General features: G+C 40.7%; 1 protein-coding gene across 2 annotated transcripts; it reads right to left on the bottom strand.

Annotated features, from left to right (window-relative positions):
* Window positions 1-1537: 1537 nt before the first annotated feature.
* LOC146311310 (uncharacterized) lies at window positions 1538-14575 on the bottom strand. 2 transcript variants are annotated; one of them, XM_084742846.1, is made up of 19 exons: window positions 14340-14575; window positions 13437-13560; window positions 12727-12863; window positions 12462-12631; window positions 11851-12046; window positions 10454-10710; window positions 10282-10367; window positions 10103-10164; window positions 9123-9361; window positions 8708-8897; window positions 8535-8573; window positions 8304-8424; window positions 7269-7410; window positions 6769-6921; window positions 6483-6582; window positions 4274-4920; window positions 3996-4113; window positions 2725-2794; window positions 1538-2447 (listed from the first exon to the last, which is right to left on the bottom strand). In XM_084742846.1, exons 2-19 carry the CDS (start codon window positions 13558-13560, stop codon window positions 2119-2121), a joined length of 3180 nt encoding a protein of 1059 aa, XP_084598972.1. In that variant the 5' UTR covers window positions 14340-14575; the 3' UTR covers window positions 1538-2118. The 2 variants fall into 2 exon arrangements, with proteins under 2 accessions (XP_084598972.1, XP_084598973.1); XM_084742847.1 differs by having other exon boundaries at window positions 6492-6582.
* Window positions 14576-16060: the final 1485 nt, after the last annotated feature.

The raw sequence follows: 16060 nt of genomic DNA, 5'->3' as shown, positions 1-16060 counted from the left end.
TGAGCCTTGATGACTTGAGATAACAAAATGATTAACTTGAGATCTTAAGACATGATAATTCTAAGTACGACCGTTCTCTGTATCTGTATTTATTTCAGTGTGTGTGTTTTGTTTCATTGGAACATAAAAGTTTTCAGGTTACTATGAAGTAAACTATGAAACTACTATGAAAGCAGCCAGGATTCACGTCTGAGAAACTGGAAGCAACATTTTTATTTTCTTTCAAACCATGAAATGGAAAAGAAAAGGAAAGTCAGGACAAAAAGATTTTAGATTTTTGTAGAATTATGTTTCTTTTTCAGTAGTTGAGTCATTCTGGCGGTGTGTCAGGGTCATTGTAGGTTAGAAAATGAATGAAATTTTAAAAATACAGAGAAAATTGTAATTTTCAACTATTCTAAGGATACAACTAATGTTCATTTTTATTATTAATTAATTTGTCAATTATTTTCTAGATTAGTTTCTTGGTTTATGTCAGAAAATGGTGAAAAATGTTGATCAGTGTTTCCTGAAGTCCAAGATGACGCGTTCAAATGTCTTGTTTTGTCCACACGTCAAAGATATTCAGTTTACTGTCAGAGAGGAGCAAAGAAACCAGAAAATATTCACAGTTAAGAGGCTGGAATCAGAGAAATTCGACTTTTTACCTCCTTCTCTCTTCACTGTAATTTTTTTTTAACCTACACTGGCCCCTAATGTGTTGTTGAAAATCACAGACTGTCATTGAACGCACCACACAGTTCTGTTGCTCAGTAAATGGACCCAAACTTGAGAGCATCTTTTTCTTTTTGCTTTGTTTTTCCTGATTTTTTGTTTTTAATGAAACATGTCTGACTGTTGTTACAAACACAAGAATAAAATAAGCAGCAGCTTTAAAAATGTTGGAATGTAGCAGCAGGCAAAAAGGAGATTTGCTGGAGAAATGGTGATTAGTTTTTGGGATAGTTGTATTTTTTTGAACAGTTCTTAGATTTGTAAAGACCCAAAGGTCAGAAACTGTCAACATCAAGGATAACTGTCCGCTGAATGAGATGGAATCTCAAATTATTGTGTATTATTAATAAATGCAATGATTGTGAATTAAAAGAAAACAAGTTATTCTTTAATTTGGTCCTTTTTGTGTCTTTTTTTTCATTGTGACTTTGTTTCTATTTATATTATCAACTTGGGTTTTAATAATTTATACCAAACCATCTCTGCTAATAAAAATGATTTTCATCATTTATTTCTTAAAGAGATTCTGCAATAATGTTTTCCTGTGAAACTCCAGCAGAGTTTTGTGGACTAAAAAACTAAACCTGACCTTCACTCAACATGAGGGTGAGTAGATAATGACTGAACTTTCATTTCTGGGTGAACTATTCCTTTAACTTTGTTTCCCTGTCTACGACATCACTTGACTGTAAAGTCCTTCAGACAGAAAGATTTCTGTAATGTAACTCAAAGAATGCAATGTACACATTTTTTAAACAAGAAATAGTTATTTAATATCTGAGATCTGAACTGTACAGTATAAACAATATGAACAATATAAACAAAAGGTACACATGCCACCTTCACAGAACTTTGGAGACAATGATGAAAATACAAAGTGCTGTTAACATAATTCTGTTTTTATAAAATACAGACTTTCATGAGAAAATCAAAAATCTGCTGGAACGGCTACAAACACTGACAGAGCTTCTCTGGTCTTGAGGTTCTTTACAAAGTAGAAAACTGTGTACAAGAACAAAAAGTGCTACTCTGATGTTTAAAATGCAGGAACTTTCCTCGAGGACCAGGAGCCATTTGAGCAGGGGCTGATAATTATTGGCCTGGATCCTGATTACAGGAGCCAATATTCAACATTTTTATGATATATAACAAGATACAAAAGACATAAGGCAAGAAAAACAATGCAACAAGATGAAAAACAATGTAAAAGATGAAAAAGACACATGAAAAATGACATAAGAGATGTAACAAGTAACAAATGACATGTAAAAGACATACAAGATGAAAAACAACATTAAAGATGTAACAAGATGCAAAAACACAGGACAAGAAACAATGTGCCAAGATGAAAAATGTTGTTAAAGATGTAAACAGACAAAAAATGATGTAAAGTATAGGTGTGTCTCAGAACTCCAGCAGGAGAGTCAGCGGCTCCGCAGAGTTCAGGACGATCTCTTGTTTCTGTCCGTAGACTCCCTGCTCCACCTTGGCGCCCGCCTTCGTGCACTTCACTGAGCCGGACATGAGCTCCGTGCAGGCGGACACCAGGTTGGAGAAGAGCTGAGCGCCCCACCACAGCTCACACCCCCCTTTGTACTGCACCCGTCTGTTGGCCGCCGGCTCCCCGATCAGGGAGTCCTGGGGGATCAATAAAATGCTACCAGGAAGGTCGAGAACTGAAACAGAGTGCCCGGAGTCTTTTCTGAAGAGTTTGGTGGTCATCAGACTGCTGGCTGTGCAGGAAATCACAGAGGCTGAATTTAGAGTGAAATCAAAGCTTAGAAACAACCTGCTTTATACCAAATTTAACTTTTTTTCTGATAGTGAAAGGAGTGAAAGGAAAGTTCTTGTTTAGCAGAAAAAGAGAACTAATTTTCCTTTTCTAAATTACTTCTAAATATTAGTTTGCATGCAGGTATGTGCCTGGCAATGAAAGTATTAATGAGGATAACATGTTTTCTGAGGAATACTTGGCCACAGTGAAGCCTGCAGAGTGAAAAGACATCTTACCCATCTCATAAGTGACGTCCTCAGTGGCTCCGTGGAAGAAGCACACATAGACAACCAGTCCCTCCTGGATCTGAGGACAGAGAGACACAGTGAAGATCAACTCTGTGTGTTTAAAGTAGAGACACTGTTGCTACATCTACATCCTGCACACCTTATTACACCACTAACTGAAGATGTGCATCTTAAAACTGTGTTCCAGTATAAAAATACATCAAAAGATAACCATGGGAATGACAATTAGAGCTTATAACACAGATACGAACATCATCAAGACACATTAACTGTTGGCTTCATCATGTGAACTTATTGTGACAGAACCATCATAAGCTACATCACCAGTGATACACTCATGCATCCAACGCAGCAGACTTTAATGTGTACGATACGAGTGCATTGGTTCAGACGGCCTGTATCAGTAAAAAGCTGAACATGATTCAGCACTAGTGTATCAATACATCTCATTGGGACATGAATATCTTTCATTTTTGGTATCAAAGAACTACAGCTCTAATTTTCCAACGTTTTCTCTCTCCCTGTCTCTGTCTGCACCACTCTTGCTGGACGCCTGCTGCCTCACTCTCACAAAACAAGCACCCCCCCATCTCACCTCTTCATTTCCTCAAAATAACAGACAGTGAAAGACCTGACGTTACACCGTGGCGCACCATAAAACTTTCATAACGCTTGCGCGTGTGATACAGATGAGAAACACTGCTGCAAATCATTTTTTTCAAAACGTGTTGGACAGCAGAGTACAGAGCAACAAATCTCCCGATCCACAGAGACGTCATGTCACTGTGAGAGCAGGTGACACGTGATCACTGTTCCTCCACACCCCGCTTCCTCTACACGGTCAAAACAATCAAAACCACAGCACTCTTCATATGAAACAGAGCCACAGATGATCTTAATGGAAAAATGCATTTTAAAGTTCTAAGTTTGTTCACAAATACTTATTCAGGCTGCAGTATCAGTGGTTTCAGTATCTCATTTACACATGAGATTCCTAATAAGATCTTAACACCACTGTAATGTCCTCTTCTCTCTGTCTGGCACTGTTGATGTACCTACTCTGGGGTCACTTCTTAATTTAAAGTTATTGCAGTTTATCCTCTGTGGATCATTAATGTGTTGACAAAGTTTCATGGAAATCCATCCAGGAGGTGTTGAAATATTTGTACTAACAGACAGACAACAACAACAACAAGTTTCAGAGCCCAGAAGCATCTTTTAGTTGTGTTTAAGATCAATGAACAGACAAACACACACACCTCCGCCCACTGAGCGTCGGCCCCGTCCACGGCTGGTTTGGTCTTCACCTTGGCGTTACTGCACTGCTGGATGATCGTTCGGGCCTGAAGATTCCTGGACCTCCGAGAGGGAGCAAGGCTGCTCGTGCACACACACACACACACACACACACACACACACACACACACACACACACACACACACACACACACGCACACAGAAACACTACAAGAACTACTGATACTATACAGACACAATACTGTTGTAAAGACAGACAGTTAAGGTCTCTGTTCTGTACCTGTCCGCCTCAGGACGAGGTCCAGCTGTCTGCATCGCGGCAGATCCAGCGATGGTGAAGACCGGCCAGGGTTTGGTACTCGGGGCCACGACAGGATCCAGGCCACAGCTGGAGCTTCTCTTAGCTGGAGATCCTGCCTCCTGGTCTGTCTTCCTCTTCACCGGGCGCTGGACACTGCCATAGCTCCGGATTTGTGTGTCTGTCTGGGCCTGAGTGTTCAGCCCTCGACTTTGACTTGCAGGTTGGATTTTCGTGCTCGTGGCTTGCAGAGGTTTGGGTTTTTCTGGGAGCTCAGAGGGAGGATGCGACTGTTTCTGGACTTTGACACAGTGATGCGTTCTGGCGCTGCCCTCAGAGCCTCCTGTTTCTGTCTGCTCCTCTGTCTGAGGTTTCACCTGAACCTGGACGCCGCTCTGGTCCTCAGGTTGGACGTCTGAGCTGATTGTCTCTTTCTGGACTTTAGACTGAGAAGGTGTAGCTCTTTTGAGAGACCAGACTCTGGTGACAAAAGAGGTGTTAGGAGTCCGTGGCTGGAGGATTATGGGAGTTCTGGGCTTGAGATTGATGGGAGTTCTTAGATGAAGGAGGATGGGGATTCTGGGCTGAGGGATGATGGGATTTACAGGCTGAGGGGACAAAGTGTTCTCCTAGGAGAGAAACAGAGAGTGAGTGATGAGGCGTAATATAATATTTCTTTTGTATCGTTGACCAAAGCTCTTCTCCTAAACACCTGTCGATCTACAGGTGTGAAAAAGTTTTGTAAAGTCACACAATAATATAATCAAACTAACAGGCAGACCAGAGAGCTAAAACTGTTTGTTTTACTACTTTTTAAGAATATTTTGGGGGGCTTTTTGCTTGTATTTCAGCATTTTCCAGTTCGGGGGCTCATTTATAAAGGTTGCTGCACACAAAAAGATTGTGGAAACGGGGTTGAAATGTGCGTACGCATTTTTCACTGCCAACGTTGGGGTTTATAGAAAAATACTATACTATAATACTATACTAGGGGTGCGCATTCCTACACGTACTTTCGACCATCCGTAGATCTCCCGCAAAGTTTTTCAGGCACGGGAAAACAATGTTCATTTGGTACCAATGTCATTTTCAGTGTTCCAGTTGAGCAGATATATAGTGTTGGGTTTTTTTTTTGTTTTTTTTAAATGTTTTTCAGTTTGCTTTATCTCTGTGTTTAAATGTGTGGAGTCAATTGTTTCTATAAGGACGCGGCCGCTGTTGGACGGTAAAGACACACAGCCGAGGCGCAGTGGAGGCGCAGGGCGCACAGCTGCAGCACCTTTGACCTGCTGCAACACAGCAAATAAAAGAAACAGACACTGTTTATGTGGGGGAAAAGCCCTGATTATTTTTGTACATAAACGTGTTGGTGCATTCGGTTTACTCTCAACTCAACGAGAGAATACACATTATCCATCACGCAGGCTACCGAATCACCCCGTGGTAATTGGTCTCTGTGAGTGTTGTATGTGTGAGGCAGCAGTTTTCTTAGCGTCCGCCACACGCTGCCACTCTGATCCTTTTTAAGCCTTTCCTGCAGCGTTCGCCACGATTGTCCTCCTGCAGTCAGTCTTAATGAATATTAATTTGGGGCGTTCCATTGACCATTTATAGGCAATTATGGGCGTTACATGACATCCGCAAAAGGTGCGCCACATTTTCCGTTGATTGTGATTTATAAAGGAAAACCGGCGTAGGACTTGTCTACGCCTTGTTTTATAAATCTGAATATTTTTCTGCGTAAGCACTTCCTGTGTTTCATCCGTACGTCATCTTTTAAGGTGAATCCTACGTACAGTTTTATAAATGAGCCCCCTGGTCCTCAGAGCTCACTGACCTGCATGTTTCAGATGTTTCCCTGCTCCAACACACCTGATTCAAATGATGAGCTCATCATCAAACTTCTACAGAAGCCTGATAACAACCTGTTGATTTGAATCAGGTGAGGTGGAGCTGAAGCTGAAGAGTAGAAGGGAAAGAGGCGTGGAGAGAGAGGGGGTAACACACAGCAAAGGGCCGCAGGCGGGAGTCTGATGGCGCCAGTACATGGGAACATGAACTGTGCTACTGGGGCTCCTCTAAAATTATTGTTTTTGTCGATGTTGCTCTGAATGGAGCGATACAGAGTCTGTTTCTGGTTCAACAAAAAGATCAAGCGTGTGGTCCTGGGAGCTGAAACTAACAAACGTACCACTCTGACCTGTGGATTCGTTGCTGGCTGCCTCTCTTCATCACCAACACTCCCACCATCATCCTCCTCATCATCACCACAATTATCATCATTCTTCTCACTGCACAGAGAAAATAAGAAACTCAAACTAAATGACCTCCTCACTAATTTTACAGATTGACAGTGCTGATTAGATTTTAACGATAATCAGCTGCTGCTGGTATTAATACTCCAACTACTATTACTGCTTCTGGTGGTTTACCTTTGACAAGAAAACATTTCAGTCCTGTGACAGACTCTCACACACCTGTCTAAAACATCATGTATCCGTGGAGATCTCAGCCTCTCCACGAGTGACTCTGATCCTCCTGGTTCTGTTTTTTTTCTCTTCTTCCTGCTGCACTGTGAGCAGCTGTTGATCCACTGAGTCACGTCGGCTTTCATGGTTTTCCAGAAATACCTGTCAGAGATCATCAGCTGGTTATTAACATCATACAACATTATGATACTGAACATTTGCATCATCTCTGTTAAATATAATCAAGATCAGGGCTGCAACTAACAAATATCTTCATTATCAATCAATCTGCCGATTGTTTTTCACAATTAAGCCCAAAGTGATGTCTTCAAATGTCCAAAACCAAAAGACTCTTACTTTACTGTAAATTACAACAATACTAATAATCATAGTAGATGTAAAAATCAGTTTTTCTAAAGTGATAAATCTGATTGGGTGTATTAGCCTTCTGTGTCTTTGCAGGATCAATAAAGTTTCATCTAATCTTGACAGAGAAGCTCCTGTCTCACCTTTCGTTGAGCAGCCTGAGACACTTGTTGACATCGAGGTGGTTCAGCTCGTTGTGATAATCCACGAGAGCGGCTTCAACTTGCTGTCTGTTCCTCAGAACCAAACGCACCCGATCTCCCCTCACCATGTGGAGCTCACCATCTGGGAAACAAGGAAGTAGACGTCAAGCCATGTTACCATGGCGACGTACAGTTCGATTAACTGCAATGATAAGAGGAGCCGCTTTCTTTGCATTAAGTTTTTACATTACAGTTTTGCTCTGCCATTTTTTTTGATGCAAACACACTAATTTGTCTGAATGAAGGCATCTCTCAAAAAACTCTTCTCCAAACTTTATTGACACAGAGTCATTATATAATGACAGTGATCTATTCAGAGCACTGGTTTCCTTCCTTTTTTGGTTGAAGTTTGTCTTTGACTTCACAGGTTGGTTAAAACACATCACAGTGAGTTACAATACACACCATAATAACAGAACATGCACAGAACAGACTGCAATATCAGGCAAGATTCCAGTCTGAATGCTGTTTTACAAATTTAGCAAAGTAAACTTTTGTAATTGTTCTTGGTGACTGCAGTGGCTTTTTGTTTCATGGTGCTGAAATGCAGACCTGACAAGACAATAAAAAAAGACAACAACTAAAAATGAGCAAAGTTTAGTTCTTTCTTATTTTCTATACTGGTAATTCTTCTGAAAGCCCTTGATCAAAGGGTTCATTGGGGCACTGTCCCCAAAAGAAAAAGGAAATTAACGACTAAAATCCAAGACATCAACCTTCAAAAAAACATCAAAAGTAAAAAGGGGTCGGATTCTGTATTTTTTGTCTTCATATGTCTGTAAGGTTCATAGGTTGATGTCAGACATAACAAGATGACAAATATCCTTTCACATCATCAATGAAGACATCAGTGCATGCAGGCGTCCTTTCTGACACAGCTCTACTTTGGTACAAAAGAGCTTCTGCAGGAACCTGATGATAACCTGTTATGGTAATTTATTAAAATTTAGTTTCAGGGTTCTGGTTTGCAGAAACCTTTAATGGCGAACTTCTTGCAGAACCTCCTGAAGGTGTTCTTCTCTACGTAGCTCAGTCTAGGAGGATAGGTGCGTCTGCTCAGGTAGAGCTCCACAGCATTGTACTTTGCAAAATAGGCCTGTTCACACAGAAACTAGTAATTAAAACGCATACAGTATGTCAAGTTAATTTGATTTGACTGGATTTGACTTGCAGTATTTTGTCAAACTCACAATAATCAGAACATACCTCCTCCCCCAGAGGTTGGGTCAGATCTCTGGGTGAAATCTGTGGAAGAAAGACACAAGTCAAGCTTTACAGACCTGTACAGACAGTGTATTGACTCAGTATTACTGCAACTGTTAGTTTACTGATTCGTTATTCAAGGATCTGATGCACAGAAAGTAACTCCTGAGTCGTACCGCTGAGTCGCTGTTGAGTAAGAGTGTGGGCATGGCGTCTGGATGGAGGGTGACCTTCTCCCCGCTGCGGTCGAAGCAGTCCTCAGTGAAGTGAGTTGAACACACGGACGAGCCGAGCCGAGGATGCCAGTTAGGACGGCCGATAGCCTTCAACCACTGAGTCAGCAGGGCCGTGTTTTGAAGAGGAAACCTAGCAGTCGGGACGGGTGAACACTTCACACCATCTAACATAACAGAAGCTGACATTTTTGCCCCCCATGTTTAACCCAAGTGTTTCTGACTCAGAGGTCATTATTTAATCACTAAATAATCCAACTGATTCTGTGTTAAGAAAGCGTCAGCTAGTTATCTATGGAACAACAGAATCAGCTCATCTCACAGGACGACTCGCAGACATGTAGAAATGGTCTCATACTTGTGGAAGGTGAGTCCCAGGCCTCTCTCCACCGGCCCGCAGCAGTTGGTGCAGTTGTGGACGCTGCAGCGGAGCCACTTCCTCTTGGTTCTCTTGAGGCAGGTGTCACAGTTGGAGATCCAGCGGGCCAGGTCTCGGGTCATGGTGGCCCAGTAGAAGTGCTTTGAGATCTCTCTCTGGCAGACTCCCTGACCATAGTGACCCTGGTGGTCATGGAACTTCTCCAGGATCAAGTTTACCTGGAATCAAAGGGTTCAGTTGTTACGGGACAAAGGATTTTCCTGAGCCAGGTGTTATTTTTTTTACAGCTCCCCAAAAGTGAAGCCAAAACATTTGGATCAAAGTCAAATTAATTTTTCCCAAAGATGGTTTCTGTCAATTTTTATCATGGCCTCAGATGTGCTGCAATGTATTTCCTCGTGTTTTTGTGTTCTCTCTGTCTGTAAGATAGTGACGGCTGGAGCCACCACACTGAGGTTCACAAACATTCTTGAGAAACCTATAAATGATGCCACAGAGACTACATCCAGGTTTTATACAGTTTGTGGTGGTGACACGGGCCAAAGCTGGACAGCAAAGTTTATAAAAATGCAAAAAAAAACATGGGCATCCTATTTGTCAGTGCCTGATCTTAAAACCTGAGATTTCCCAAAATTTGACTTGAGCTCTGGAGACCGTCCACACCAAGAACAATACATATTTTAACTATAAAATATGTCTGTTTTTGTGTGGATCGTCCTTCACTCTGCCACGTCCTGCTTGAAGCAAGTTTTTATTTTACACCTCAAACAACTGCCCTCAAATGGATGTGACTGTTCAGTTTGCCTTCACCAAAAGCTCTGACTCAAAGGTATTTTTTGTTTGAGGGGTCATTTGTTCAATTTCCAGAAAGTTCCTGCTCTTTTTCTGCATTTTGTCAAACCAAACTTGAAGATTTACAGGACTCATTCGATAACAGACTGTAGGCAGATCAGACAAACCTCCTCTCTGCTGCGCGGCACTCTGAGAGGAGGAGAGACTCGCGTGTACATCAGAACGTCATCTGAAACACAAGAGAGACGTTTCTAAAGGCATTTCAGTTTAATTAGACATTATAATCTGGTCCATTGAGGATTAAAGAAGGTAAATAAAGTGAGTGATGCTGTGTTTTATCACTCACCTATGAGGCTAAAGCGCTTGGCCATCCTCTTTAAAGCCCCTCTGCTTTTCTTGCTTTGCATTGGTAAGACCCTGTGGCTCAGATACCTGCAGAGTAAAAACATGTCTACACATGCTCAACCAAATAAAAAAACAAAATGGGACCTGAAGTGGTCAGATGATCACATGTTCACCTGGTGATCTGGTTGTAAACGGCGAAGCTCGGCTCGATGACGGTCTTCCTCTTCGGGTACTTCTTCACTATCTGGACAGCGTTGGAGTTTGGATCTGGAGCTGGGAGGCAGTACCGGTGCTCCTGCAGCTCCACGGGTGTTTCAGAGCGATCAAAGATCTGTACAGAGGGGTCTGCGTTTTCTGCAGCAGCAGCCACGGTGAGGAAGTTTTCCAGGGTGTTTGAATGAAGCAAGTCGTCACCTGAAGGAACAGGAGCCTGAAAACAGAGGAGGATCACCTGATCAGGTCACACCGGCTAACTCAGGTACACACTCTGTAAAAGTCTGCATAAGAAATGCAGGTGAGTTCACAAAATGAGCAGAGCAGAACCCAAATTTACTTAACCACTTAACGGACCATGATGATGCCTTAAATTATAGATTATTTTAATTTTATTCATCAGATTAGGCACAAAAGTAACAAGACAAAGCAGAAAAACAAAAAATTTCTGCATAGACAGAGGACAGACTGATTTTAAGGAGCCCAGGAGGTCACAAAGGACTGTTTTGTCAAGATGGGCCAATACGAAGCTGAATTAGCCGGTAGCCAGGCTCTGCAGCGCTCGCCAGCCCTTCGGAAGTCCTCGGGAGACCAATCACACGGAGTGGGCTTGGCGGGAGGTGTACATGGAGGAGGGCCGGGGGGTGGAGTAAATTACACAGACCGTTTTCGCGGGATGCAGAAAATACAAGGAAGAGATGCAGCGAGAGGCACAGCGTCTTGAAGATCCACAAAGCTTTCTGTGCGGGCGAATGTGTGTAGCTGCTCTATAGGAGTCCAGAATCAAATACAAAGGCCTGAAAATGAGTATAATAGGTCCCCTTTAAAGAACTATTTTGACAAGGGTTCTTTGCACCATAAAATAAAGAGGTTTTCCGTGGATCCCCCTAAATTTGTCTAGATAAAACCTTGGAATATGAAGAAGGGTTAGCAGTAGAACTCCCTGGTTGGGTTCTTGTTAGCACCCTTAGAGCGTAGAAAGGTTCTGGATAGAACCATTTACACCATTGAAGGGTTCTCTGAAGGGGGTTCTGGGAAAAACCTTTCAGAACAAGCCTTTATGTTGTGCTCTAGCTAGAACTGTCTAACAGGGTTCTCAGTGGAACTGTTATCAGAAGTTCTACCAGGAACCAAAAGGGTTTTCCTATACAGACAGTCAAAGAACCCCTTATGGTTATAGTCAGTACTTGTATTTCTAAGAGTATGCAGTCACATATTTATTTTTGTGTTTCACTACAGTAGTGTGATCATATTCCTGATTCTCTCTGACTGTAAAAAGATGCAGGTTAATATAAATAGCACACAGTGCAGTGACCATCGTTTTTGTCCGGTACGTGTGCGGTCTGCTTTGTGTCACCTCGTCCTCCTGCGCAGCCACAGAAATGATGGTGGGTATGGCGTCTGGTGACAGCGTCATCTGGCCGTCCTCATTCAGACTGAAGCAGGACGGGTCAAAGTGATTTGAGCAGAGGCAGGAGTTTGTGCGTAGCGAGCCTTCGTCCCTCTGAGCCACCGCCAGCCACCTTTGCCGTTGCTCCGTCTGCTTCGGAAACCTGCAGATCACAGGGAGACGAGGTTTGTTTTCAAACCTGATCTGAACCTGAGACAAAGGGAAAGAAAAGTCTGCCTGTGGAGTCCCGCAAAGCTCCATCCTAGGTCCTATTTAATTTTCAGAAAATATACTCCCTTTGAGTTCTACTTTTAGAAAATATATTTCCTATCAGTGTTATGCAGGTGATACTCAGCTGTACCTTCCATTAAAACCTTGTGACTTATGTAGCTTTAAGAGAGCTGCTGTCATTTGCACAATGACCAGTATGCAGCGTTCATCTACCAACATTTGATTGCATATTTAAAAACAGCACATGCTGACCAGACTAACAGCCAGTAACCATAAACCCTTTTGATTAACACTTTTTAATTTTTTAACTCATCAAACAACTTGTCAGTGTCAATGTGATGTCCGACCTGTGGAAGCTGAGTTCAGGGTAAACGTAGCTGGAGGCGTCGCAGCCGTAGGCCAGGCAGAACTGGACGGGCCGGTCAGGCGGTTCGGCCGGAGTCCGGCTCTGACAAACGGCACACGATTTGATCCAGCTCTTCACGGCCTCTGTCACTCCCACCCAGTAATACATCAACTGCAGGAGGAAGAGGATGAAGATCTGTTTCTGACACCACCCTCACCACCTTTTCTTAACTATTCAGTTGATGCAATAATAACAACTCAACTCACCATTATTTCCTTCACTGCCCGAACACGACCAGCGTGGTTGTTGTTGTCATGGTAACGGGTCAGGATTTCCCTCATTTCCTCGTTGCTCCTGACGACGCGGAGGAGGCGGCCTCGATAAGAACGCCACAGGCAGCCATCTGGAGGACAGAGGGCAGAACTGCAGTCAGTTACAGAGAAACTAAAAAAACTAAATTTCTTTTAATCCTGTGTGGCGGGTGAGTTCTTTTTCTTTTGACCACTCCCAGCTGATCTTATGTGAAACACAGCACAGACAGGAATATATTTTGTCATGGAGAAAATGTTCGATGCAGACTGGCTTGGTGTTACTCTTTAAACAAATTAAAACAGGACATAGAAAACTATTTTACTCAAACAAAAAATATCTGAAGGTATTTTTTTCAACCAACTGAGAATTTGCAAAGGTCTAATTATCCAGATTTTTTTTTTTTTAACCCACTTTTTTTTTACTCAAACTAACACCTAACACCTACATATCTGTCTCTGAAATTTCTACCTCACTACCACTAGTACAGCTACTACTAAGGTACTTTCTCCTGGAGGAAAATTGTTTACAGTGAGGACAGTTGGGGGAAACTGGACTGGATGTTGACGGTCCAGGCTTTAACTGTTCTGCACTGAAAGAAATGTATTTTTCTAATGTATAAGAAGCATCTCTGTGTCAGCTGCCTGCCTGTGTGGTTCTAAAATACCTTTATATAGAAAGTGCTTGCTGGCAGCTCTGGTTACTTTCTTTGAACTCTTTGATGCATCTACAGGATACCTTCCTGCCCGCACAAAAAGCTCCACCTTATCCAGGAAGTCAAAAGAAGGCATCTGTAAGGGAAGAGGAGAGAGATAAAGACAGACGGGTGATACCAAGAGCTTAAACTCTTCATATACAGCCGGAAATAAATCTAATACTTAAAAATTAGCCCATTTATTGATTAACAGTTTATAAAAATAGTTGATACCAATTTTAGTGTTTGACATTTATTAAGAAAGAATGCTAAACTTGCAGCTAATAAGCACACAGTCAAATATTTGATTACTTTCCTCCATTTCATATTGAAAACTCCAGGGAATTTGAATGATTTTCACACCTCTTTAAGTTATCCTATCACGTGATGAACTTGTAATTGTTGACAGCTTAAACAAATTTCAATTAAATAGTTGTTTATTATTTAATAAGAATGCTGAACGTCTTCTTGTTGCTGCTAATAAGCAAATAATTCTACTTTTTTACATAATAATAAGCAAATAATTCTACATTTTACTCCATTTCATATTGAATACATCTAGATTTTGGACAGTAATTTTGTCAAATTAAACAATTTTAAGATGTCACTTGGAGTAAAATGATAGTCAGTTAGTCATTATTAATGACAATTTAACTTAATAGACAAATCATCCATCGATTAGTTGAAAAAATTATCGGCTAGCTAGATTTACTTATAATAATAAAAAAATGACTCAAATTATTAAGTCTCTATGTCTGTATAAATACATGTATATAGACAATCGCCATAAATATGACACCACAAAATTACCAGTCATTTCCATACAATATGTTTATCGCAAAAAAGAAGCAAAAGTTTCCCAAAACCGTTTCCCACCTTAGAACATCCTCGGTCCGGTAAACACAAATCCTCGTTACACCGTCAGCAACTTTCAACAAAAACTCAACTTTCACTACATTAATTTTCCACTGAACTGTTCAAACAAATAACTTAAATTATTCAACTTCATCTACATGTACATATAATTTCTACAAGGTGTTAAATTTCAAGTCAAACTTGTGGCTAAATGTTGCGTTTAGTAGTGTCCAAATTTAAGCTAGCAGCAGCAACCCTGTGCGTTCCGGTATGTGGATTTTCAAAATAAAGGTTTAAATTGCGCGTCTAACTTCTTGATGGGGAAAAAAAACTGTTATAACATATTGATAAATTGATACGTAAATAAATAAATACACACTTACATAACTAGTGAAAATGTATTGCGTTAGCAGATTTGTAAACTGGTGACATTTTATTCATAATGACTGAAACTAATTTGAACTTTTTGTCATATTACTATCAACACAAAAATATGCAATATTTGTAATATATGTAATATGTTTTAAATATATTAGAGGTTTTAGCAGAAGTTTATATTGTTGACTGTATAAGTAAATGTTCACATACGGAGTGCCATTAAAATTAAGAAATCTGTAAAAGAATAAGGAAATAAATGTAGAAAAATAAAGAGGAATAATGAACAAATAAATAAAAGAATAAATGTGGAAATCTAAAGACTTTTATCAAAATATACATCAATCAGTATTAATATATAATTATACACTTTAATTTCTTTCAACATCCATTTGTGCGTTTACTGTTAACATTTATTAAGGATCTGTCTTACATGCATAAATATAAATACATATTTTTAAAACTGTATGCAGAAATAAATAAACAAATAAATTTGACAATAAATAAAATTCTTAGGATTAGTCTTTCATATTTTGTTATTTATCTGTTGTATTTGTTTTGGAAAAGTTCCCATTTGCAGTGTATTCCATGATTATTGTGCTTTTATTTTGGAGGTTTGGTGATTAACCGGAGGTTTCTTGCTGTCACTTGCTGTCCACTTGACAGAGGAGCCGTTTTGACGCAGGTTGTAAAAGCTGCTGTAACCCAAGCTTACTGAGTGCTGTTCACTTCCGCTCCCTAAAACAGAGCTGAGCGCCTCCTGCTGGGCTGGATGAGTTAACATCCTGCATCAGGACTCACAGAAGGAGGACAAAACAACAGGATCACTTTATTATTCCTCACTAACTTAGGTTTACTGTGATTTTGATCTAAAAAAAAAAAAAAAATGAATCAAATAAATAATATTTGCAAACAATTTCTTCATGGAGCTTGCTTTGTTCATTTATGTACAAAATATCCTCATATGCTGCAGCATTAAGACTTCCCTTCATTGGAGCCAGAAAAATACAGCACCAGATGAAAATTCCTCCTTTACAGGTGACACTATACGTATTAAAGGGATCATTCAGGGAGGGTACAATTTATTTAGAACATTTTTAACACTTTACCTTGCTATCAGACAGCCTTTTTTGAAAGGGAGGCCACCGTTTCATAAGCCAAACACTGCTTCCTCCAAATCCACCAGACTCTTTTGAGAAAATCAGTAATTTTACCTCGCAGGAAACATGAGTCGCTGGTCTCGTGCTGCCTCAATCTGTTAAACTGTCTGGGTTATTGTGTGACTTCTCAGTTTTTATAGGTTAGTTTGGAGTTGCCAAAAGCAGCACAAATGTCACACAATAAGACAAACAAACTAACAGACTGAG

This window comes from Lutjanus erythropterus, chromosome 18, assembly GCF_056507025.1.
Source record: "Lutjanus erythropterus isolate fLutEry1 chromosome 18, fLutEry1.hap2, whole genome shotgun sequence".
In the NCBI taxonomy this organism is placed as follows: domain Eukaryota; kingdom Metazoa; phylum Chordata; class Actinopteri; order Lutjaniformes; family Lutjanidae; genus Lutjanus; species Lutjanus erythropterus.
This window is presented reverse-complemented; position numbering and strand designations above follow the sequence as displayed.

What these genes read in the sequence shown, in the direction of transcription:
- LOC146311310 (XM_084742846.1), bottom strand. Translation starts at nt 13,560, where the DNA reads ATGCCTTCTTTTGACTTCCTGGATAAGGTGGAGCTTTTTGTGCGGGCA. An exon ending in CCCAACCTCTGGGGGAGGAG is followed by an intron (nt 8,425 to 8,534) that starts GTATGTTCTGAT and finishes CTGTGTGAACAG; the next exon opens with GCCTATTTTGCAAAGTACAA. An exon ending in CCGACGCTCAGTGGGCGGAG is followed by an intron (nt 2,795 to 3,995) that starts GTGTGTGTGTTT and finishes CTCTGTCCTCAG; the next exon opens with ATCCAGGAGGGACTGGTTGT.